Here is a 24,732-nt window from a genome sequence, read left to right on the forward strand (position 1 = left end):
GAAGGCAACCTAGAAGTCATCTGAAATAAGCCTCCCACTTTATAGAGGTGCAAACTGAGAACCAGGGAAGTGAAGTTCAACTCAGACACGTCTGGTTTGACTCACTGATGCCAACCTCTCATTGCTAGCTGCCATCAGCACCCTGGAGGGTTGTTTGATAGGGAACTAGGCTTGGCACGATTTTTTCCCCTCTCTGTCAGGATGTTTCAGCATCTTTGGCTGTTATTTGTTGCCCCAGCCATGGAGAACTGGTGTGAGAAATGTCTCTAATTTGTTTTAAACACACTTCTCACTCAATCTGCTCCTGTTTCAAGAAGTGTGATCAGTGACAGAGCTGCTAATGAAACGTCTGAAGAAACTTGTTAACTGTTAGCAATTCACTTCTTGAATATAGTCCAATGGGGCTCCCCCTAGAAACAAATGACTCCATCTACAAACATTTCAGCCAAAGCCGAAACATCTAAATTTTACAGGAGAAGAAACAGAGACTCAGAAAAGGGAGGATACTTCTATTTTGTCTGTTTAGGAGAAAAAAATCTCTCCCCAAGAAGATTCCAAACATTTTGATCTTTTCTTTTCAAAAGTCTATGGATGACATTTTATCTTTTCAAAATGAAGGGTCAGAGTTTTGTCTCTGTGGTTCAGGCTTCTGGAATCAGAAGGTAATATAGTAATGGCCTGCAACTTACTACCTAGATCAAAGGAGACACTGGAAACCACTTCTTTATGGGGACTACTATCTAATCATTAACCCAAGAGGATCATAACTCTCAAGCTGAATGGATTCTGAAAAGTTATTGAGACCAACCCTTTCATTTAACCAATAAGGAAACAGAGTCACAAACAGGTTATAAGACATGCCCGTGGTCACACAACTGATATGGAACACATGGTCATAGAGTTGGGAGGGACCTCAGAGATCACTGAATCCCACACCTTACAGAGGAGGAAGCAGAAATCTAGGCAATTCAAATGATTTACCTATAGTCACAAAGCTACTAAGCGTCTGAGGCAGGTTTAGAACCCAGGTCTTCCAGACTCTCAAGGTACATGGCTTCCCCCACCATGCCACATCACCCTTGGAGGATAGGGGAGGGGCAAGATAATGAGCAAGGCTTTAAGGTCTCACCATTCCATAGTAGACTGAAGGAAGAGGGAATATTCAGAGAAGACTTTAAGGAGGAAATTATTTCTTTCAAGCGTTTGAAGGGCTGTCACATGGAAGAAGGTTTTGACTTTTTCTACTTGATCTGAGGAAAAAATACCATGTCCTTTGGGTGGAAATTGCAGAGGCCATTTTAGATTAATGTAAGGAAACATTTCCTAGCAAGGAAACAGATTGGGAGGTATGTCTTGGCAGGGAGTAACTTGACCTCATTGGAAGACCTTAATCAAAGGCTGGATGACCACTTGTTGAGGATTTTCCATAGGGAGTTCTTGTCCTCTGTGGTCCCCTCTAACTATAAGATTCTGTGACTCTATGACATAACCTCTTTCTGGAAGAAAAAGACAGTTTCATAGACTAGTAGAATCATAGAAATCCAAAGTTGGAAGGACAACTCAACTCCTTTCATCTTACGAGAGAGAAAACTGGGACTCACAAGGGTTGTGGGACTTATCCATAACTTGAGCTTCTCAAATGAACTGTCTTTCATCTTTGGTTTGTGACAATATCCCCATTATGAGATGAAAAAAGAGTTTGAATTATTCTTATTGGTGGTAGCTGTTGATTCTCTCAAGGATGTGAAAGCTCTTTGAAAGCAAAGGTACTCGAGAAAAAGAAGGCTTTTTATTTTATCATTGCCTTGTTAAAAAACAGAATAGACAGAAAGAATTAGCTGCTCCATAGCCTCATTTCTTACCTAGCCTTAATCACTGAACGTGTGTTGTCTTAGACCAACTAAGACCTGGGAAAGACTTTAGCTTAAAAAGGGCAAAGTCTCTCGCTGCATCCTGGGACATCTCCAGTAGCCCTGATCGATGTATTGCCATTGGACTCACATGGCTTCTGAGAAGCACAGCCCTGCCTCACTTAAACCCAATTCACTTGCAAGTCATGACATCACCTTCGCGATGTCGTAGTCTTCTTTAAGAACATTTGTTCTCAAACAACAAAGCACCGATCTAGAAATGTCCAGCCCAGTTCTGTTCCTAATTGACTAGATAACCTTGGACAGTTCATTTAAACTTTCTGAGTCTCAGTTTTCTCATCTGTAAAACAAAGGAAAAAGTCTTTCCTCTAAAGTGACATCATGGCAGGTCAATCAGTCAGTCAACAAGCATTTAATAAACACCTACTATACAGCAGATGCTGTGCTAAGTACTGGGCATACAAAGAAAAGAAAACACAGATCCTGTCCTCTGGAAGCTCCCAATCTAATAATGTCAGAACATTTCAGTTCATTTCTCAGCCTGGCATGGTGCATGAATTGCCGCGCTTGTAGTCAAGAAGGTTCTGGTTCAAATCCTGCCACAGAGGCTTGCTACTTATGTGATGACGTTACTTAGTCTCCCTAGTACTCAGTTGGGACTGGCCCAGAGGGTTCCAAGGTCCCTTCCAGCTTTGGATCTATACTCTCTGGGGCCTGGGGAGCAAGCTGTACTGTTTCCTTCCCAGGAAGCCACAGTGACTTAGGCCGCTGAGATCCCTGCCCAGGGGTCTCTGCTCCTGAGAACTTGCCAGGTGTGGGATCCAAGGGTGGGGTTGGGGTGAGGAATAGGTCCTGAATGCTTTATTCTGGAGTTCCTCCAGCATGTTTTGAACAGCCCATTATGTGTCACCCCAGACAAAACCTTAGGACAGAACTTATTCCTGACAGCTGCTAAAGTCTTTCCCTCTCTGGTTATGTTCCACTTACTCTGCCCATTTCTCCCACACACTTACTTAGAAGGGAGCGATCTTCCTTATGAGAACACAGGCTCCTTCAGGGCAGGGCCTGTGTTTCTACATTTCTTTATTAAGCACATAGTAAGTGCTTAATAAAGACTTGTTCATTGAAATGGGAGAGGGAATGCTTACCTTAGAAAAAATAGAGAATATCTCATAAATATTTGACTTACTTGGAAACTATGCAGCACGGCCACATTGATCTCAATCACTGCCCTGTCCTTCCATAGGGAAGCCAACTTGTGGGTTTCCAGACCCATCCTCCTTCCAACTTCCTGCAGGGAGGCAAGAGGACAGGGGCTAGTTAATCAAGAGGAAAAGGGTCTGTGTATACAAAAAACCATTACCAGCACCTCTTTTTGTGGCACCAATGGGCAATAAGAGGTTATACATCAGTTGGGGAAGGGTCAAACAGATTATGGTATACGAATGTAATGGAGCATTATTGTTGCATAAGAAATGTCAGAAGGAACAGATTCGTAGAAACCTGGGAAGATTTGCATGAACTGATGCAGTGAAGTAAGTAGAACCCAGAGTACAACTTAGACAATAACATTGTAAAAATGAACAGTCTTGGAAGACTTGAGAACTCTGATTGACCATGATCTCGAAAGGTCAATGGTCTATCTCTAGACAAAGAAAAGACACTCATCATGCAGAATAAGATAGACATTTTTGGTCATGGCCAGTGTGGGAATTTGATTGGCTATGCATGATTGTTACAAGGGTTTTATTTCTTATTTTTCCCTCTCCTTTTCATCAGGGGTATAGCTATCTTTCTCTTACCTCCAAGATATTATACCTCTGGACATCACAGAAGTCTCGCACTCCAATCTCAGTCCCCATATACCAGCCATTGAATGGGCACCCAGGGAACTCTAGGCCACCCACTTCCAGGAGCATGTTGGCCACGGCAGGCAGAGCATACCACTTCAGACCCAGCTCCTTGAACCACTCGTACCTGTTGAGGAAGAAGGGGATGTTGCAACTCAAAGGACCTGGCTTCAAACACTGCTTATTCTCAGCGCAACCCAGGTAACTTGTTTCCCCTCCCCCTCCTCAATGCTTTCATCTAAAAAGTAAGGAGGTAGGACTAGAGGATCTAGGGAGACAATGTGGAAGAGTCCTGGTCTGGGATCCTGAGTTCAAATTTCAGCACTGCCATGTGTTTCTTATGTAAGCAAAACATTTAATTTTTCTGTGCTTCAGTTTCTTTATCTGTAAAATGAGGGGATTTGATCTATGATGTCCAAGTTTCCTCCTATCTTATGTTTTCCCTTTTGGACAGAGATAATTTCAGAAGGACACCATCAATAAAACTCTTTTTTTGTCTTTGGGGTGAAGAAGGGATATACTGCAATGGCTAGAGCTCTAGATCAATAGTCAGGAAGACATAAATTCGAATCCTGCTCCCAACATTCTCTTGAGATTATGAGCTTCTTCTTGAGGGCAGGGATTATTTGTGTCTTTCTTTGTACCCTAACGTTTAATACAGTGGCTTGCCCAAGATAGGTACTTAATAAATGCTAATTGACTTGACTATTACTTAGTTCTGTGACTTTAAGCAAGTCCCTGAACCTCAACTTCCTCATCTGTAAAATGGGGATAAAAATAATAGAAACAGACAATACAGGATAGGAAAGAGCACAGGATACAATGCTATTTTATTATAGAGCTTTTTTTTCAAAGGGGGGAAGTGGAAGAAAGATAAAAGAAATATATCGTAAATTATCTATTTATCCATCTATCTATCTATAATTACAGGGTTTGAGGTCAGAGGAACTGGATTCAAATCCTGACTGGTAAAGTCACTTAACAACTTTCCTGGGTTTCAGTCTCTTCATCTGTAGCATGAGGAGATTGGACTAGATGTCCTTTGATAATGTTTCCGGCTTTAACTCTTTGATCATATGACCTTTTTATCTCTAAATCTACGATGTTCTCATCAAAAGATTTGGAATACCCACCTCACAGGGTCCTTTGGATGCTCCAGTTGGATGAGGTACATAAAACCCTTGGTCAGCCTTAGAGCCCTATCTAAACATTAGGTGTTATTAAGATCAGGTCAGGAGATTTTCGCAGCCTGAAGGAATTGAGATCACTTATCTTTCTTTCCTTTTTAAAAATCTTTGGTTTCTTTATATCTCCCCTTGGTACTCAGGATAAAGTCCTGCACATGGTTGCTCAAGCAGGGGCATGGATGGGGTTTTTAAAGCTGATCCCTGAGGTTGGACCCTCATGGTGCTGCAAGGGCCAGGGAGGGTAGGGAGTGACTAGGGAGACATGCCCCCCGTAATTGGCATCCTGGTGGAAAGCCCTAGTCACTCTCAGCCTGGTTACAGCTTTAAGATGACCTAACAAAAAGATGCAGTCCCCAATTTGGGTCCCTGGAAGGCTAAATGTGAATGAAAGTGCCTTCAAAGGATGCTTGGAGAGGGGATTCAGGAGAGGGTGACAAGTAGAGCAACAGAAATCTCTCTAAAGTCTTTCTCATCTTCCACTCTTTCCTCATACATCAACACACTTTCACATGTCTTCACTCCAAGATGAAAGCACATAGTTGCTAGAGAAGGTAATTGAGATATGGCAGTCTATGAAAGGAATTCCCTCTTAGGTTTAATTGGATGTCATTTCAGCTTTTGGGGGAAATCATTGCAAGGTGTTTTGGGAGCAGAGACTCAAAGTCCATAGCAGTGTGAGCTGGTGGAGGATAGGGCATGCAGTTAAATCCAGATTTCCAATCTCTCTGCTCAATCCACTTACTTGGGATGTTCTATCGTCACCTCAAGGACAAGGTCTTTTGGAATATCAAAGACTTCTGGATCCTGGCCATTGGCTTGTAACACAAGAGGCAAGATATCAAAGCGGCCATACTTGGGCACCCATCCCAAGTCTATACACAGCTGGAGAGGAAAAGAATAACATAGCAATTGATATCAGTGGTGACTGGGCATTGAGAAGCCTTTGGTACCCTCTTGATGCTTGTTCTGGGACCACCCCCCACTGGCCCCTGTCCATTGAATTTCCTACCTATAGTTGATGAGCAGATACTCACCTGGGTGAACTCAATGCTGGCAGCATCTCCTATGACAGAGCCATCTGGCATCTGATAGCCAGCATATCGGAGGAACTGAGCATTCCAGATCCGGAAGTCATGTTTCCCATCAGTCCGCTGGGGGAAGATGGTAATGGCGGACCTGCTCAGGAAAAAGAGAGAATGTTTGTTTGGCAAGTAATGTTGGCCTCCAGTCAGATCTCCTGGAAACTGACATAACTAATGGGGGCCCAGGAAGACAGATCACTCAAGAGGGTAACTCTTAACAAGAAAGGGTGCTTTGGGGTTAGGTTTGGTGAGGATGCAGCAAAAGGAGGAAACAGTAGTTGAGATCCTCGCAACCCTCACAGGCTGCCTTCCTCAGCTTTTGTACTCTTGTGACATTTGCCCAACTCTGGTTTTCAAAAGGAATTTTAGATAGATGTGATGCTGAAGGAGATCTCAGTGGTCATTTAGTCTCACCAGCTTATTTACACATAGGGAACCTGAGACCCAGGAACATTGTGACATCCAAGTCAACTTAACACATGCAGTGATCCTCTCCTTCCTTAGCCAACACTCCTTCCCCCATGTTATTTAAACAATCACTAACTATTTATTAAATGACTACTACGTGCCAGCCAGAGCTAGGCTCTGGGAGGACAAAGGCAAAAAAGAAATGATTCCTACCCTCAGGGAACTTAAATTCTATGAGGGAGACAACACATACAAACATAAGTATATGTTGAAAAAAATAGAAAAAAAATACAAGTTTAGGGTGGGTGGGCATTTGCTGTTGGGGAGAGCCACATAATAGGGAGATTGTGTGAGATAACCTCATATGATCACAGGGTCACAGACTCAGAACTGGAATGGACCTCGGTGTTCATCTGGAATCGAGTCCCATATAAATGAATCGACCTGCCTAAGGACACATGGTCAGTAACAGACCTAAAATTTGAATCCATGACTTCTGACTCAAAAATCTTTGGTTATTCCATTTTATTATGTTGCTAACTGCTTCTGTTTCAGTATGATCTCCAGGCTCTTTGGGTTTATGGTGTGAGGAGTCAGGGGATAGCATTGACCATTGTCTCCAGGATAGCATAACCACATCAGTTCTAGATTTGCTAAAGGGCAGAATTCTAACTGGTGACAGACGCTAGGCAAAAAATGCCTTAAAGGTCACTGTATCTGCCTCTCTGCCTTCGCCAGGTGCCAAAACGGCCTTCCTAAAACAGTTCTGACCACGTCACCTCCTACTCACTAAGTACCAAATGGCTCTCACATCCGGGGTCAGCTATAAAATTCTGTTTATTTTTAAAGCTCTTCATTGCTTGGCCCATCTTCCCTTTTCAGTCTGCTCTACACATTCTCCTGTCCAGTGACACTAACCTGGCTGTTCCTTAAACAAGACCCTCTTTCTCCAGGCTGTGTTTTCACTGGCTGCTCCCATACGCTTAGAATTCTCTCTCTCCTGGCTTCTCCAAATTTAGCTAAAATTCCACCTTCTCCAAGAAACCTTTCTGGATTTCCCCTCATGTTAGTGCCTTCCCTCTGAGGATACCTTCCATCCACTTTCCACCTTCCACCTGTGTATATACTGTAGGTACTTAGCAGCTGGCATATCGGTGTTCTTGTTCATCAGCTCCTTGAAGGCTTTTTTTGTTCTTGCTTTTCCTTGTATCCCCAGAACTAAGTGCCTGGTACAGAGTAGGTACATAGTACACAGAAGGTGCTTGATAAATGCTTATTGACCAACAGACAGGAATTCATACAGAAAGCAATTTACCCTTAGCTTACAAATCTACTCCATAGCCATCTCCAAATGAATATATTGGTGCAGCATGGCACAATTGGCGGAGAACTAGACTTGGAGTTAGAGAATTCAAGGGCAAATCTTGGCATTGCCATTTAGTGCCAAAGTTTCCTCTTCTGTAAAAAACAAGAGGGTTGGACTAGGTGACCTTGAAATTTCCTTCCAGCTCTAAATCTATGATGATTCTGTTTAAGCATCCCCAGAGCCTTCTAATCTAGAAGTTATTAATTATATTTATACATGAATATTATCTACATTAGTTTTTAATTAATATATTTAACCAATATATTTACATTATTTATATATCTATATTAATAATATAATTAATTTATGTTAATATTTTTATATATTAATTATATTTCTTTCCTCTCGTTTTCCTTCTTTCCTTCCCTCCCTTCCTTTCCTTCCTCTCTCCTTCCTTTTTTTTCTTCCTTCTTTTCTTTCTTTCTTTCTTTCTTTCTTCCTTCCTTTCTTTCTTTCCCTCAAAGTGACTCCAAGCTAGAGAGAAACAAAGAAAACAAGTGTAGAGGCGATGATTGCTAGGGCAGGGCTAAGCGTCCTACTTGTCAGGGAATCTTACATCCTTTTCTTTCTCTCTTCATTTCCCAGATAACTCCAGGGCTGTATCCCTGAAATGCCTTTTCCATAAATGTCTCTAATGATAATAAAAGTTTGAGATTACAGGGAGGGTTATGGCTCACCTGATATTTCCATTGTTAGTTGCATAGCGGATATGCCGGCAGATATGCTCAAACATCTCCTTGGCTGTTCTGCAGTTCTGAGCATCAAACACCTACAGATCCCACCAAACCCCAAGGCCAAGGTCGTCAGTGACAGCATAATCCTTTTCCAGGTATTGTCAGAGTCTAACAAATTACCCAGGGTAACTTCAACATCATACATTTGTATCAAGTCATAACACTATTAATTTCCAAAGAAGCAGATGTTTTAAACAGCTGGGAAAAAGAAAATCCTGTCCTCCCAGCACATCCCATCTCATTCCTGATCATTGTCATTCTTTTCTATCATTCCTCCTAAATGGAGAAATAGACACTGTGATTTCATTGGTAAGGATAAGGAAACCCTTCCAAATGCAGGCCAGTAGCTTCCCTTAGAGAGTTGCCTGGGACACTGAGGGTTTAAATAACTTGCCCAGGGTCAAACAACCAGTATAGGTTACAGGCAGGATTTGAACTTAGCTCTGTATGACTTCAAGACCAGCTCTCCACTATGCACTATTGTCCCTCACCTTCTACAAAGTGAGCGCTTAATGAATGTTTCATTAATAGACAGATGTTTCAGGGATGACAATATTAATATTATATAATATTACAAATAAATCACAATATTGATGTGTCTACATTAACAAAAAGCCAATGATCCACATCCAGCCAGAGGTGCTCGATGGCATAAGGATGCCCGAGTGAGTAAATGCTCCTTGGGAGCTGATATTTAAAACTCAGCACCCCGTATTTTGGACTAACAATCTGTGCAACGGTGCTATAAGCCACCAACCAAGTCAGTGTCCCAGGGGAGCTGTCCGAGGTGCCTGAGTGCCTCCCCTCCCCTTCCCATTGAGATCACAGCCTTCCCATCTCATCCCCAGAAAGTTCACCTGCAGGTTTGACCACTGGATCCTCCCAATGCATCGAGGGGCATTTCTCCAGGCCTGCTTGGTTGCATAAATGAGCTCATCTTCCGTCAGGTGGTAGGTTCCTGTTGTTTCTATCTCCTTTGTTACTGCTTCCAGTCTGGCCAAATGCTGCTCTATTTTTGCCCTACAGGACAGGAAAAGATCAGAAATAGAAACAATAGGAACTGACCTGTTTTCCCCCTGGAGATCTGCGATTTCAACCTTATGGGGGAAGTCCCTGTGTGGAAACTCCCTTCACCGATGCAGATGTGCAACTTGCCTATAACATATATTGTAGAATAGTCGACGGGGCACTAAGAAATTCAGTGACCAGCCTGTGATCACCAAAGCAGTGAGTATCAGAAGTACCCATGCTCTCAGACTCCAAGCACAGTCTTCTATCCACTACACTGTGCTAAGGGAAGCATTAAGGGAGAATTAGCTGTCACTGGGCAACATTCGCTAGTCAGTCAATAAATATTTATTGCTGTTGTCATTGTTCAGTCATGTCTGACTCAGGTTTTCTTAGCAAAGTTCCTAGAAGGGTTTGCCATTTCCTTCTTCAGTTCATTTTATAGATGGTGAAATTGAGGCAAATGAGGTTAAGTGACTTGCCAAGGGTCATACAGCTAATAAGTGTCCGAGACTGGATTTCAACTCAGATCTTCCTGACTCTAGACCCAGCACCCTATTCACCGTGCCACCTAGCTGCTCCTCTATGTCCCAGGCACTGTGCTAAGTGCTGGGAGTACAAAGAAAGGGAAAAGACATTCTCTGCCCTTGAGGAGCTTATAGTCTAATGAATCCCATCACCTCAAAACCTAACATATTCACCAGGTGATTTCCACAAAAATCAAATTCTACTTTTCTTTATTTAACATACAAAATTGGTGAGTGTCTTAGATGTGGCTTCAGGATGAGTAGGTATTTGTCAGAGCTAATGGAAAAGGAGATAAGAGATCAGCTCATCCAAGCCCTCAGTTTCAGGTCTAGGATGCTGAGAATCAGAGACAGGTAGTGTAGCCCACGGTCACAGAGCTAGGAAGCTGAGGAGTCAAGATTTACCCCAGAGATTCAGACTCAAAATTCAACATCATGTCCACACCAGATTAAATTGCTGCTTTTTGAAACTTTTGAACAGTAGAGAGCTACACCTCCTCCCCACCACCACTCCTCCCTTTGTCCCCATCACTCAGGATCACATGATCATATATCTTGAATTGAAAAGGGCCTCAGGGGTCCTCTAGTTCAAACCCATATTTTTATATTTAGAGAAACTGAGGCCCAAGGGAATGAACTGACTTGCCCAAGGTCACATAAGTAGTAAAACATCACAGTTAGAATCCGAACTCAGGTTCTCTGACTAGACAATCAGTACTCTTTCCATTGGAGGTTTCACAGGGTTTTGAGTTGAAAGGCACCTTCAACAGGAAACCCAATTCCTGCATTTTACAGATGAAGAAACTGAGGCCCGGGGAAAGTAAATGGCTTGCCTTTGGTTGCACAGGCAAAAAGGAGCGGAGCCAAGGAACTGAGCTCCTCAGAATCCAAACCCAGTAATCTTTCTACTGAACTATACATCCTTCTCCTCCCAATTCTCAATTCTAGGATCTCAACTTTAAACTCCAAATATGAATTGTAAGTTCCTTGAGATGAGGGGCTGCCTCACCTCCCTCTGTGCCATTTTCCAGTAAGATGCAGAATGGTCATCTGCAAATCCCTGTTACTTGTACAATGCAGTGGGAAGGGGGCTAGATTTGGAGCCAGAGGGTATGGATTCAAATCTTAACTCCAACAGCAGCTATGTGACTATGGGCAAATTTCCTCCCCCAATCTGGCCCTTAATTTTTTTTTTTCTTAGGGGCTAGACCAGATAATTTCTAAGCTCCTTTTCAGCCCTAAATCTGTGGCCAACCAATTCTCAGAAATTTCTGTTTGTATCTAGACCTGGAGCTCCCAACAATTTTGCAAGCCAGGTAAAGAAGTTTGGGGTCAGAGGACCTGAGTTCAAATACTTACTACCATCTAGCACATATCTGACATTGGATAAGTTAAATTTCCTGGGTCTCAGTTTCCTCATTTATAAAATGATAAAGTGTGTGTGTGTGTGTGTGTGTGTGTGTGTGTGTGTGTGTGTGTGGTGAGGGGGGATCAACTGGATGATCTCTGAGGTCCCTCCAGCTCTGGAACCATGATCTTAAAAGTCAATTAATTTTCTGGGCCTCAGTTTGCTTTTTGGTAAAAGAGAGAGTTAGATGCAAGGGTCTTTGACATCTTTTCCAGCTCTAAATCTATGGCACTCCCCCTCAGTTTCTTCATCTGTAAAATGAGGGGGTTGAACTAGATGACCTCCAAGGCCCTTTTCATTGATCCATCTATGATGCCAGGTTACAGCTTGGACCATGGTGTCACTTAGTTTCAACACATGCTTTAAAAAGGGGTTGTTTCAATCACTTCCTTGCTTCAGACATCAGTAAGTGTTGTGAAGGAAGGGATTCAGAACTGCAATGCTTCAAAACACACACACACACACACACACACACACGGATGCACAAACACGCACACAAGCACACACACATACACACGCACACTCACCATCACAGCAATTTTGAAGTTTCAATCCTCACACAAAGACACTTGAAATGGCAACAAGGAAAAGTATTTCAAGAACAAAGTCTGTCTTGCTTACAGATAGGATAGACAACTCAGAACAAAATGGCCTTTTAGTCATTGAAGACAGTCTTGACAACCCTCCTTTTCCTCGATAAAAGGGAGGCCAGAGACAAAACACTTGAAAATATTTATCCCCAAGGACACAAGTGGAACACAGGCACAAGAGCATACAACAGGAAATTTACTCCAAAATAGGACTCTTAGAAGACTAATAATGTCTCTTCTCCTTACCTCCCATCCCCCCACACCCCATACGCAAACATAGAACCAAATCAGACCCAGCTGATGATGGGAATGATACTAAAGGTTGACAGAACACTTCTATTCATCACCGAAACCTGGGACGGATGGATGAATGAATAAAAAAGTATTTTTTAAACACTTTCTGTGTGCCAAATACCAAACTAAATTCTGGAAATACCCTCCCCCCACATCCCCCAGAAAAAGGCAAGATAGTTGATGTTCCCGAGGAGCTCACTCTAATAATAAGATCTAGGCTGTAGACCTGGGAGAGGGTTCAGACTTGAGACCTATACTCCAACTCCATCATTTTTCAGTTAATAAAATGACTTGCCCAAGGTCTTCATGCCTGCTCATAGTGAGTGACTTTTGTCTATGACCCCCCCCCAATAAGCTTACTATAGGGAGTCTATCTGGGACCCCTTCCTCAAATTTTCTTCTTACATCATGAGGAGGATTCTGACTGCCCACCTGTCATCTCTTATCACAGTCATTATAAATTATTGTTTTTAATAATAGCGATTACTCTACTATCTTCCATTTGTATAGCTCTTCATGCTTTGCAGAAGGTGAACACTTACATAATCTTGGTGGAAAGGATCACTGACCCAGGGCTGAAAGGGACTTCAGAAGCCATCTAGTCTAATAGCCTTATTTTCAGATGGGGAAATTGAGGCCCAAAGTGGTTATGTTGCCCAAGGGAGTAAGTGGTACTACCACTCAAGATTTAACCCTTTGGACCCCTCCACCCCTAAATACAGCATCCTTTCCACTGCACCATACTGCCTCCATCTTATTTAATCTTATTTCTACTAAATATTTCAAAATGTTAACACCATTAATTTCTTCAGACTTATGGGCTCTTGTCCTGCCTCTGCCACTTCTTAAGTAAGTCCTTGGACCTCAGTTTCCTCATCTGTCAAATAAGGAGAGGGTTGGACTCAATGATTTCTAAGGTTTCTTCCAATTCTAAATCTGTAATCCCATGATCTTGTAATTCTTCCCTCTCACTGTCCTAATTTAGTCCAGGTTCACTCATTTTTAGCCCTAGATGAGCTTTGTGAGTTTTGAGGAGAAATGCATCCCTGTCTGGGCTGATGAGCATCTACAGCATCTTCTGTGCTAATCACATGCTGGGCACCGGATAGTAAATAACAGTGATCTCACACATACACACACACACACACACACACACACACACACACACAGAAGGAAGTGGGTGTGGGTGGGAGAGAGCTAGAAAAGGAAATGATCTTACTCTTTGAAGGAGCCGTAATACTGGTTGACAAAGTCGATGGCTTGAGGTAGAAGCTCCCCTGGAGGGACTGGGCTGTCTCTAGTTCCTCTTGTCATACTCTTTGGAGTCATGATTGACCCCCGGCAAGTCTTGGACTGGCAATCAATAGGCTGAAAAAAGAGTGGATGGAAGATCACAGATGTAGAGTTGGGAAGGACCTTCGTCCCCATCCTATTCAGTGCCCTTATTTTACAGATGAGGAAAATGAAACACACAGAAGTAATAAGTGTCTGACTGATCAGTCAATCAATAAATATTTATTAAGAACATACTGTGTGCCAGGAACACAAAAAAGAGGCAAAAGACAGTTCCTGAGGCAGGATTGGAAACTGTCTTCCTGATTCCAGATCCAGTACTCTATTCATTATACCTAGAGTGTGAAAGGAGGTCAGGGAAATGATCCAAAGGTGTTTATGATCTGCTTAAGTTTGCATCAGGCATCTCCTGGATGCCACCTTTGCCACACACCTTCCTTGCTCATTCACTCCACTTTGCCTATACCAGTCTCTCTGCTCCTTTCCCTTCACATCAAGATTTTCTCCCTTGTTGCCTCCAGGGATACTCCTCCACCCCTAGCTAGTTTGACAACCTCCTGCCCACCTTATGAATATCCTCCCTCTTCCATTACAGGTTGCCCTCAACTGATAATAATAATAGTAATGATGGCTAGCATTTATATAGCATTCAAAGGTTTGCAAGGTACTTTATAAATATTATCTCATTTTGATCTTCACAACAACCCTAGGAGGAAAGTGCTGTTATTGTCCTCATTTTATGGATGAGGAAACAGAGGCAGACTGTGGTTAAGTGACTTGTCTATGGTCTCACACAGCTAGGAAGTGTCTTAGGCTGGATTTGAACTCAGGTCCAGAACTCTGCCCACATCAGCCTAGCTGCTACAACTAAAAGGACATAAAATGCCATCACTTCTATCCACTCTGATCCCTTGAGATGCAACATGATATAGTGGAAAGGGTGCTGGTTTGGGAGCCAGAGAACCTGGGTTCAAATCCCAGCTCTTCCACTTATTACCTGTATGACCTTGGGCAAGTCATTTAACTTATCTAAGTCTCTGTTTCTTCATCTGTAAAATAAGGAGGCTGTACTAGCAGACCTCTGAAATTCCTTTGAGTTTTAGAGCTCAGATCCTTGTATAGTTACCCGGTCTGTCTTTCTGTACAGCCTCAGACTCAGAAGAGACATGAGCCCACTCCTTAGTTAATGCCTACAACGGAATTGCTTTCTCATTTTCAAATGATCTTGTTGAAGCCTCCATAATCTCCTTCTTGCTTCCCAGCCTGTTTGTATATATGGGATCCATAGGACCCTAAAGAGTGTTTACAGTAAACTTCAATAGGAATGAAGATGTGCTGGGAAGAAAAATCATCTTTGAATGCAATCCAACAACCTGGAGATTATCTCAAACCCTGGATTATTTATCCTCCATCAGTACTGTTCTTTGAGATATAATAATTAACACTGGCTTCATCCTCTAACTGGTTATGGGGTGTACTTCTCCACTGATATTCTGGTTGTTTGTGGCAGGTTAAATGGCATGAGGCCATAAGCTCCTGAAGGTCAGGGACTGTATCTGTTTTGCCGCCTTTAGGGGTTTTCGAGCACAGGGTAGGGAACTCTCCTTGAGTCCTTTTTGAGAAGAACTGGCTACTTACTCACCAATTTGGCTTTGTGGTGTAGAGTGTCTTGGAAAGTCATCCCATTGCCCCAGTTTTTAATCCTCACATGTCTTGGACAGCCTGATGTGACATGGGTCCTCTTGACTTGAGACTCAGGAGACTTCTAGACAGGAGGAAACAAAGTGACAGGTGAGTCATGATTTGCCAAATGTATTCCACCCAATGACAAGGTCCAAGTCTCCTGGACTTGTGGGATCAATAGACATGTAGTACTAGGCTTGGTACAGTGGTCAGTGCTTACTAATCAAGTTAATGAATGAATTTCAAGAAACCTCATCCCTTTACTGATAGATCTTGGTAGGAACAGGGATTGAGGATGCATACAGAGTGAGGTCCAGTTTCATTCACATGTCATCTCTTCCCTTGAAACTTTAGACCACCCGTACTAAGTCCCAATTAAGAGCTCCAGGTCATTGGGACCCAGAGTGACCATACTTCATATACTTCATACTATATAATACTTCTTCATTAGATGATCTGTGGTAGCACAGATTAAAGAAATTAATCTAACAGCCAATGCGACTTAGCACCGAAACTGGAATGGAGGAAGACACTCTAAGATCCTTCCCCGGAGGCCTTGAAGGACTGTTTCCGTATACCCTATACTATGTTTTAGGGAGGGCACTTAGGGGAATCTTTTCACCAAAAGAGATAGGCTTCGATGGCTACCATCAAATCCAGAGATGTTACATCTAGCATTCCAAAGGATGTTATGGTCCATGAGTCCCTAGAGTAAAAGATCGGGTGTGGGAGGTTGGTCTATACCCTGGACCAGGAATGGATTAAGAGTTGTGATCCTCTCCACTGACCTTTGCCTCCCCCACAGGTGGTTGCTGCCGCTCATTCCAGGGTTTGCTCAGGCTGTGAGGCTTAACATCATCCTCCGTCAGTGGACTGTGAAAGCAATGATGGTAATCGAATGACATGATAACAGCAACAATAATTATGATAATAATTGGGGCTGGCATTTATATAGTACTTGTTCACAAAGGGTCATCACAACCCGCTAAATGCAAGAGTTAACATCATCACTTCACCAATGAGGAAAGTGAAATTTAGTGAGATGGTGACTTGGACAATGTCACCACCAGGACATTGAGGAATCCAGGCAGCTAGATGGCCCAGTGGCTGAAGTGCTGGAGACGGGAAAACCTGAGTTTAAATCCTACCTCAGTCACTTACTAGCTGTGTGACCCTGAGCAAGTCACTTAACCTCTGTCTGCCTCCACTTCCTCATCTATAAAATACCGGTTTCCTCATCTGTAAAATGAATGGGTTAGAGTGGCAGGTCCTCTTCATTGCTAAATATGTGATCCTAGAACCCAGGTCTCTCTAATTTGGGGTCCAGCATTTTCTACTACAATAGGCAAGATAATTTAAGAATCTCTGTCTGTCAGAGCTGGAAGGGAGCTTAGAGATCATTGAGTTAAATCTCTTACTTCACAAGGGAGGAGACAGATTCAGAGAGGGAAAGTGACTTACTTGCCCTAGTAGCTTAGATGGAGAGCTGGCCAGGACCTTTGAGGGGCAGATGTAGATGATGGTGGGGGCCCCTTCCAGCTCTGAATCTGTGACCCAAGTCTTTCATATTATGGACAGGGGAACTGAGCCCCCGAGAAGTTAGACAATCTGCCCAGCTGCTGGCTTGTGGTAGAGGTGAGACTAGGACTCAGTCAATAGTAAATAAACATTTATTGCATTTCTACTCTGTGCCCAGCACTGTGCTAAGTACTGGAGATACAAATACTAAAAAAAAAAGGGGGGGATTTCACTCTTCTCTGCTGCAAAACTCTAGCTATACATTGATATATAAAAGGGGCAAAGGAGTAAAAGGGGGAGAGAACCAAATCCAGTGGACACAAATGGTAACCACAAAGTGCCAAGTTGGTACAGTGGGGAAAAAAACAAACAAACCATACAACACTGACACTAAAGTTGAGGCACTGGGATTCAGACTCTACCTCTGATTCTCACTTCATGGGTTACCTTAGATGAGTCACTTCATTTTCCCTGGGTCTCAGTTTCCTCTTCTGTTAAATGAGTGGATTGAAATTCTCTGAAATCTTTTCTAGATCTTAAAGTCTATCATCCTATGAGGTCTAGACTTTTTGAATGGTCCATACTCCATTATTCTGGTTAGTTAAGAGTTGCCTCTGTTTGTCCAGTTGGTTGTGGAAGAGAAATCTGTATTTGTCTACTCAATTGACTATTTTATTAGACTCATCTTAAAAATTTAGAAATTTCAAGCACCAACCAAGAGTTGAGTTTGACCAGAGATGGCATACATAAGAACACATTTCTTATTAATTATTAATTAAGATGACAACAGTAGTAACAACAGTAGTAACAATAACCCAGTGACGTCCTATGATGCCTCATCATGGTGTGGAGATGACCTTGACTTCTCAAAGGCTATACTAATAATAATACTAATAATAATATTCTTCCTTCAATATTTCAAGGATCTGTGATTTTGTTGGCATGTATGGGCACTCTAACCACCAATACAACCTCTCAGTGACTTAGTAAACAATCTTAGCAAGTTTCCATGGCTAAAAAAAATCACCCTGGGGAAGAGCTTCTCAGATTAGCTAAAATGGCCTTCAGATGACAAGTAACCTAGGAATAACTCAGCAGTTCTTCCAGCATTCTACAACTCCAGGTGGGTCTCAGGATGAGCTTAAAGACATCAAGAATCCTCAGATACCTCCATACCAATGGGAGGAAGTGTGGAGTAGTGGAAAAAAATCAAAGGGCCTAGGTTCAAATCCCAGTTCTGCCACTTAGACGTGAAATAGGCAGGACAAAAAACAGGGGAAAGCAATCAAACCCAACGGACAGAAACATCAATCACAAAGCACCAAGCAATAGAATGGATAGTGTTAATTTTGGAGTCAGAGGACTCAGATTCAAATCCTATCTGTCTCTTTGTACACCCATATGTATGTATATATGCACAGTATATCTTCTGTGTGTCTATCATATATATTTCATATATGAGTGTTCATATATATATTCCACATGTATGTTCATGTATATTTATTCCATAAACTAAAAATAAAATACATAAAAAATTTTAAAATTGACATATTTTATTTTAATGTCATATTGATTTTGAAAAATATTTCTTCATTTTCTTTCCTTCCCTTTGAATAAAAGGTTGGTTTTTTTAAAGGAAAGAAAAGGATAGTTTTACAAAATATTGATTGAAACTGACTGTGTAGAAAATATTGCACACCCATCATCTCCCACCTGGGCAGTAAAAGGAATCAGGCAGTTAGGCAGGGAGGCAGGTGTGTTTTCTCCTCTCTCTTCTGGGCCAAGCTTGGGTCTCACCATTCTACTACACTCAGTTTCGCTTGGTCATTCTTTCTGTTTATGTTGCTGGAGTCATTTTGTCCTGTGTTCTACTCTTACATCCTTCCCTTCAGATTACTTCATCTATGCCTGCTAGTGTTCCTCAGGATTCTTTGAAGGTGTTAACCTGTCTTTTCAACAGAATTTGAGAGGTTCTGAGGCTAGAAATGTTACATCGTTTGAATTTTTTAATGGAAGCCTTCCTTTTGAGAGAGGAAAGTCAGCACTATCTGAAATCTTTGTGGATGTGATCCATTTGGGTTTCAGGTTTCAGGTTAGCTTTCTTAGCAAAGAGAAGCAACAGTGATACAGGGAATAAAGAAAACCCCAGTTCAAATCTTGCTTCTGATACTTAGTAGCTGTGAGACCGTACCCTGTCTATGTATCAGGTAATTGAGAGGATAAATTCTAGACTTGTTGCAATCAGTGTTGGCAGATGTGAATTCTTGCCATTGGCCATACCCTGGTCAACTCAACAAAAGTCTGTCACACTACTGTAGCCTCTTTGCAGGTGTTACCATATTACATACATGAATATCAAAGACTTAGATAATGAGTTCATGGCCTGGCCCCAACCTACTGTACCAACTTGATTCTAAATGATTCTCTTTAAGCCCTGTTAGGTCTAGCCTAATTCTTGCTGTTCCTCACACAGCGCACTCCATCTCCCATCTCCGGGTTCTGTCCAGACTGTGCCCAAGGCTTGGAATGCCCTCCTTCCTTACCTCTGCCTCCTAGAATTTTTGGCTTGCTTCACCAGACTGTCAGTAATGTACAAGCATGGCACAATGAATATTGACTCTAATGTCTGAGAACTTGGATTCAAATCCCACCTCAGATACTGACTGCCTGTGTGTGTCATCCTTCAGAAGGATTCAGGTACACATGAGCCCACATGAGGAAAAATCAGGACAGGAAAATCCAGCCAGATATCAGATAGATGCATTGGGAGATGATTTGTCATTCAGCAGAGTCTTCTTTTCTTTAATAATGACTCATTTCCAAACTGCTTTAGCGTTTGCAAAGTATCTGTCTCGTAACAACTCAGAGGTGAGATGGGTACCCCCATTATACAGATGTGGAAATTGAGGCTCAAAAACCTGGAGAGACTTGCCCAGTCACACAATTATTCTGCGATAGGATTTGAACCCAGACCTCTAAGTCTAATCCTCTGTCTCTTATACCATATGTATCCCAAAGGAGTGGGGGGTGGGGGAAGAACAACAAAGCTTTTAGTTGGCACAGCACATAGATCACTGGACTTAGAGTCAGGAAGACAAGCATTCAAAGCCAACCTTGGATGTTTACTAACTAGGTGACCCAGAGCAAGTCACTTAACTTCCTTCTACCTCAGTTTCCTCATCTGTAAAATGGGGATTATAATATCAGCTACCTCTTAGGGTTGTTGTAAGGGTTGTGGAAGAGGAAGGTAAACAGGAGTACTGTGAGTCTGAGGGAAAGCACTTCTTCCCACATAAAGAAACATTTGGAGACAAACAAAGAGACTTGTCCATAGAAACTCCCCCTTACTACAACCAGAGGTGGTCAACCCATTCTATCTTGAAGGAGGCCTTGACTATCTTTTATTGTTCAGTCATTTTAGTCGTGTTCAATTCTCCGTGACCCTATCTGGGGTTTTCTTGGCAGAGATACTAGAGCGGTTTGCTATTTCCTTCTCCAGATTTTACAGATGAGGAAACTGAGGCAAATAGGGTTAAGTGACTTGCCCAGGATCACACAGTTAGTAAGTGTCTGAGGTGAGATTTGAACTCAAGTCCTCCTGACTCCAGGGCCAGTGCTCTATCCACTGCACCACCTAGGTAGGTGACTAATTACTGTGAAGGCAGCTATCAATTTTACTCAAGCCTAGGAACCCAAACTGCACCCTAAGAAGTTGAGTGTTCTACCAACCCAAGTAGTCTCTATCATCTCTCTAATAAGCAATCTTTTTTTTTTATTTGCTACATGAACCCCAGTCAGCAGGTTCAGTTGATGGATGAGATTCTTTCCATGCTTCTGGACCCTTCAGGAATCCAGGATGAGAAAACTCCCACAACAGGAACAGAAGAGGTAATATTTGTATACAAATGCTAGCTATTAACCATAGTAAAATGCCCAGAAGGCCACAAAGTATTTAGAGAGGGATGCAGACAGGGCAATGTTGCTGCTACCTTATGAAATGTAACATAGCCTGGGAAAGCATGCCGCACAGAGCAGATGTTCATGGGGCTGTGAACAATCTTTTTAGTTCCCTGCATTTTGAAATATTTCTGTTTGTTGCATTAAGTTTATTATAAAAAAATTTTAAAGTTTTAAAATAGTAAGCTTCCCTAGTGCATTTCAAATACAGTGTAATTTATGAAAAAAAAATCAATCTTTATCCATCCATCAGGGAAAGTGCTATTGCCCAAGGCAGAATGGTGGTAAGGGCACCTGTTACCTACATGCTCTTTGCACTCATGCCAAACATTCATACAAATATACCCATATGAATGCCCCATGAGCTGCTAAGTGGCACAGTGAGTCGAGCTTCCATTCTGGAGTCAGGAAGACCTGAGTTCAAATGTGACCTCAGCTACTTGCTACCTATATGACCCTGGACAAGTCACTTAATCCTCTTTGCCTCAAGTTTCCTCATCTGTCAAATGAACTGGAGAAGATAATGGCAAACCATTCCAGTATTTGTGCCAAGAAAACCCCAAGTGGAGTCAGAGAGAATCAGACATGACTGAAAGAACCGAACAACAACGAATACCTCATCTTTCATGTGGGGAGATGGTCTTCCTGACCCACTAGTTAAGTTCTGTCCAGTAGTGGGATGAATTTGCTCCAAGCCAATCATAGACTCTTGACTAATCCTTTTGTGAGTCAGAAACAGCTGGTCTCAGAGTTATCGTCTGTGATCTTGAAAACAAGTTTTTGTCCAAGAGAAAGTACCATGCAGACCAGACCAGTGATCTTGAATTTACTAGCGTCCAGCACCAAGAAGTGGATCAAATGGGCTACAGGCATATAACTACCACCCATCTATAAATGTATATGAAACAGTTCCATGAATGAAATGCACCTAATTTTTGTAGTCAATACTCTCCTTTGCTTTTCAGACTGTGTCTTTCCTCGTGAGATTTCTTTTCACCAAGCTAAAGCAGCTTCAGGATGCTGAATTGACTTCATCTCTGATCCAGCTCCACAACCACATACATATGTGAGGGATCCCCATGTGACTACCAAAATAGACTTGATCTTGAAAAAAGGAAGATGTAAACTTCCTATTTCAAACACTTACTACCTCTGTGACTCTCAGTAAATCATGTAATCTCTCTGGGCCTCATGTTTTAAAATTCCTAAATTAAAACTTATAGGATAATAAAGGAAATAAATTATTTTAAAATAAAGTTGCAATTTTTTCCTATCTAAGTTTATGGATCCTACATCCAGAAACCTTCCCTAAAAGGAGTCCATACCTTTATTGTTGGAGTTCCAACTGGATCAATTGATCAAGCTGTGTTATTTTGGGTAAGTCACTATCTCTTTCTGAGCTTCAGTTTTTGTTCCTAAAAGCGAGAGGGCTAGGGCTAGATGTTCCGTAACCTTCCTACCTGCTTTAAGAATCTCAGGTCATTTTCTAGAATACCTTTGCCAGCTCATGCCCTTTTACTCTGTCCATTCCAGACCTGAGATTCTGAGCAGCTAAGTGGTAGTGGGCAGGCTCCCCCGAGACTGACCCTGGAATCTGGAAAGTACCTGGATCCATTAGGACAGCACACAGGATAGCTCCCAAAGATCCTTTTAATCAGCAAGAACATCCTTGGCAGGGTACAGGCAGAGCTGACCCCTTCCCTCATGGTCCCCTCTGACTGCAGGAAGCTGGGCAGGAGCAGAGCAGCTAAACTTGGCTTGGGAGCACAATGGTTCACTCTGGTTCTGGGGCGCCCCTCCTTTTCCCCAGTTTTATAGCCCTCCCTGTAGGCCCCCTCCTCTTTCCCGGGGGAGTGGGGGGTGTGGCTGGAGCAGGAGGAGTGGACAGAGACTGAGGGACTGCCTGATTTAACTCAACATTACCCAGGAGGGAGGAGAATTCAGTTGTGTAGGGCTGACATTTGCACCCTCAGCCACCCTGGAAAATCTCAGATGCTAATTAGTGCCAGTGTTCCTTGGCAATCCAAGGAGAAAAGTTTATCTGAGAGGAGGCTAAACTGACCTGGGCAAGAGAATAGAACTGGGGGTAGGGGGAGGTGGGATGATTGGAGCTCTAGAGCTAAAAAGAAGGCAGGGGAATCCTGGATCTAGAGCTAGGAAGGAAGCAGAGGATCATTGATCTAGAGTGGGGAGGGAAACAAGAAGATCAAAGACCTAGAGGCAAGAGAGAAGGGGGGAGGGGAGGAGGGTATCAGGAATCCAGACCTGGATGGGAAGATCATGGTTCTAGAACTGGGAGAGAAGCAGAGAATTATAGATCCAGAGCTTGAGAGGGAGACAGGGAGATCATAGATCTAGAGTTAGGGGGGGGCCTTACCTTAAAATCCACCTGGTCCAACCCTCCCCCCATTTAACAGATGACTAAACTGAGGCCTGGAGAGCCTCAGGAACTTGGCCACTGTCTTACAGGTAGCAAGGGACAGAGTCAGGATTTGAAACCAGTTCCTCTGACTCCAGAGACAGAGTTTTGCATTCAGCAGGTGTTTGTTGAATTTTAGGAAGGCAAATCTTTCAAAAATGTTTTCACCAGAAGTGATCTGGAGCATCAATAACAGAATTTTGTTTCAAATCTCACTTCTGTTCTCTGTTTAATCTCGGGCAAGTCACTCCCCTCTCTGGACTGTGAAGTGTGGGGGCTCAATTCAATCTAATGTCCCTTCCAGGCCTCAATCCATGATGGTGTGACTGTAAAGCTCACCAAGTTCAACCTTCCATCCCCCCATTTTACAGATGAGGAAACTGAGACCCAGGAAAGTTAAGTGACTTCCCTAAGATCACACATGTAGAAAGTGTCTAAGCCTAGATTTGAACCCAGGAAGATCTTCTGATTCCAAATCTATTACCATTTCCATCACAGCAAACCATCTTTCCCCAACATGAAACCTTATGAGGTTTTGTTCTCTCTCTTCAGATACAAACTATCCCAGGAAGGAAATCTGGTGTCTGGGAAGTACCACAGACAACCCAAAGTATGTTATCACACCAAACACATGATAATGTAAAGAGTGCTAACCTGAGAGGTAGAGGGCTGGGAATCTGATCTCAGCTCTGCCATGAATTACCCACATAACTTTGGGCATAACTTTCATCCTCTGTAAAATGGGTATGTTTGGACTATCTGATATCCAAGGTCTTTTTTAAAAAGTTCCAACATTCTAAAGTTCTGTAAATTCATGGGCTATTCCAGACAGGATGTTCAGGAACTAACTGCCTTTTCTCAGAGTACTCTTTCAGACCTTCCCACTCACAGGGACTCTCCCAGGAGTGGATTGGGTAATATTTCCTGTTTGCCCTCTCTAGGTAGCCAAAGAGCATCAAAGAAAGGTTGGAGCCTCTTCAAAATTTTCTTTTTTCCACCTCCAAAATCTGTCCAGTCAGCTTTGTGGAGGCCACCCTACCCAGCCCCACTTCCCTTCCTTCATTCCACTACACCTAAGGAGACAGCCCTAACCAAGGAAAGGAGTGCGGAAGAGTCAACAGTATTTGAAGTCAGGAGACCCATGTTGGAAATGTAACCCTGATACTAATTGGCCAAGGCATTAAACCTTGGACAAGTCACCTCACTGGTCTGAGCCTCAGTTTTCTCATCTATAGAATGGGAATACCTCACAGAGTTGATGGAAGGAAAGAGCCTTGTGAACCTTATATCACTGTGCTGATCAATGACCCTTCTTTGTTGAAGTATTTTAAGTCAGCTAGGTGGCACAGTGGCTAGAGTTCTGGTGCCAGGAAAATCTGAGTTCAAATCCAGGCTCAGACAGTCACTAGCTATGTGACTCTAAGCAAATCACTTCTGGATGCCTCAGTTTCCTCAACTGTAAAATGGGGATAATAATAGCACTTTTACTTCCTGAGGTGGTTGTCTCAAATGAGATCACATTTGTTAAGTACCTGGC

At 42.6% G+C, this 24,732-nt stretch overlaps 1 protein-coding gene across 1 annotated transcript in view; it reads right to left on the minus strand.

Moving 5' to 3' along the window:
* The window catches only part of NOS2 (nitric oxide synthase 2), a 44,727-nt gene extending 22,180 nt beyond the window's left edge, over positions 1-22,547 (minus strand). Inside the window, exons 1-10 of the mRNA XM_072639748.1 lie at positions 22,382-22,547; positions 16,090-16,174; positions 15,261-15,383; positions 13,545-13,693; positions 9,356-9,518; positions 8,442-8,533; positions 5,943-6,084; positions 5,651-5,790; positions 3,674-3,848; positions 3,061-3,162 (exon numbers count right to left, since the gene is read on the minus strand). Coding sequence (XP_072495849.1) covers positions 3,061-3,162; positions 3,674-3,848; positions 5,651-5,790; positions 5,943-6,084; positions 8,442-8,533; positions 9,356-9,518; positions 13,545-13,693; positions 15,261-15,383; positions 16,090-16,174; positions 22,382-22,482 — 1,272 coding nt within the window. The 5' untranslated portion in view covers positions 22,483-22,547. The remainder of the gene's footprint in view (positions 1-3,060; positions 3,163-3,673; positions 3,849-5,650; positions 5,791-5,942; positions 6,085-8,441; positions 8,534-9,355; positions 9,519-13,544; positions 13,694-15,260; positions 15,384-16,089; positions 16,175-22,381) is intronic.
* Positions 22,548-24,732: the final 2,185 nt, after the last annotated feature.

The sequence above is a fragment of the Notamacropus eugenii genome, chromosome 2, assembly GCF_028372415.1.
Source record: "Notamacropus eugenii isolate mMacEug1 chromosome 2, mMacEug1.pri_v2, whole genome shotgun sequence".
NCBI classification, from domain to species: Eukaryota; Metazoa; Chordata; class Mammalia; order Diprotodontia; family Macropodidae; genus Notamacropus; species Notamacropus eugenii.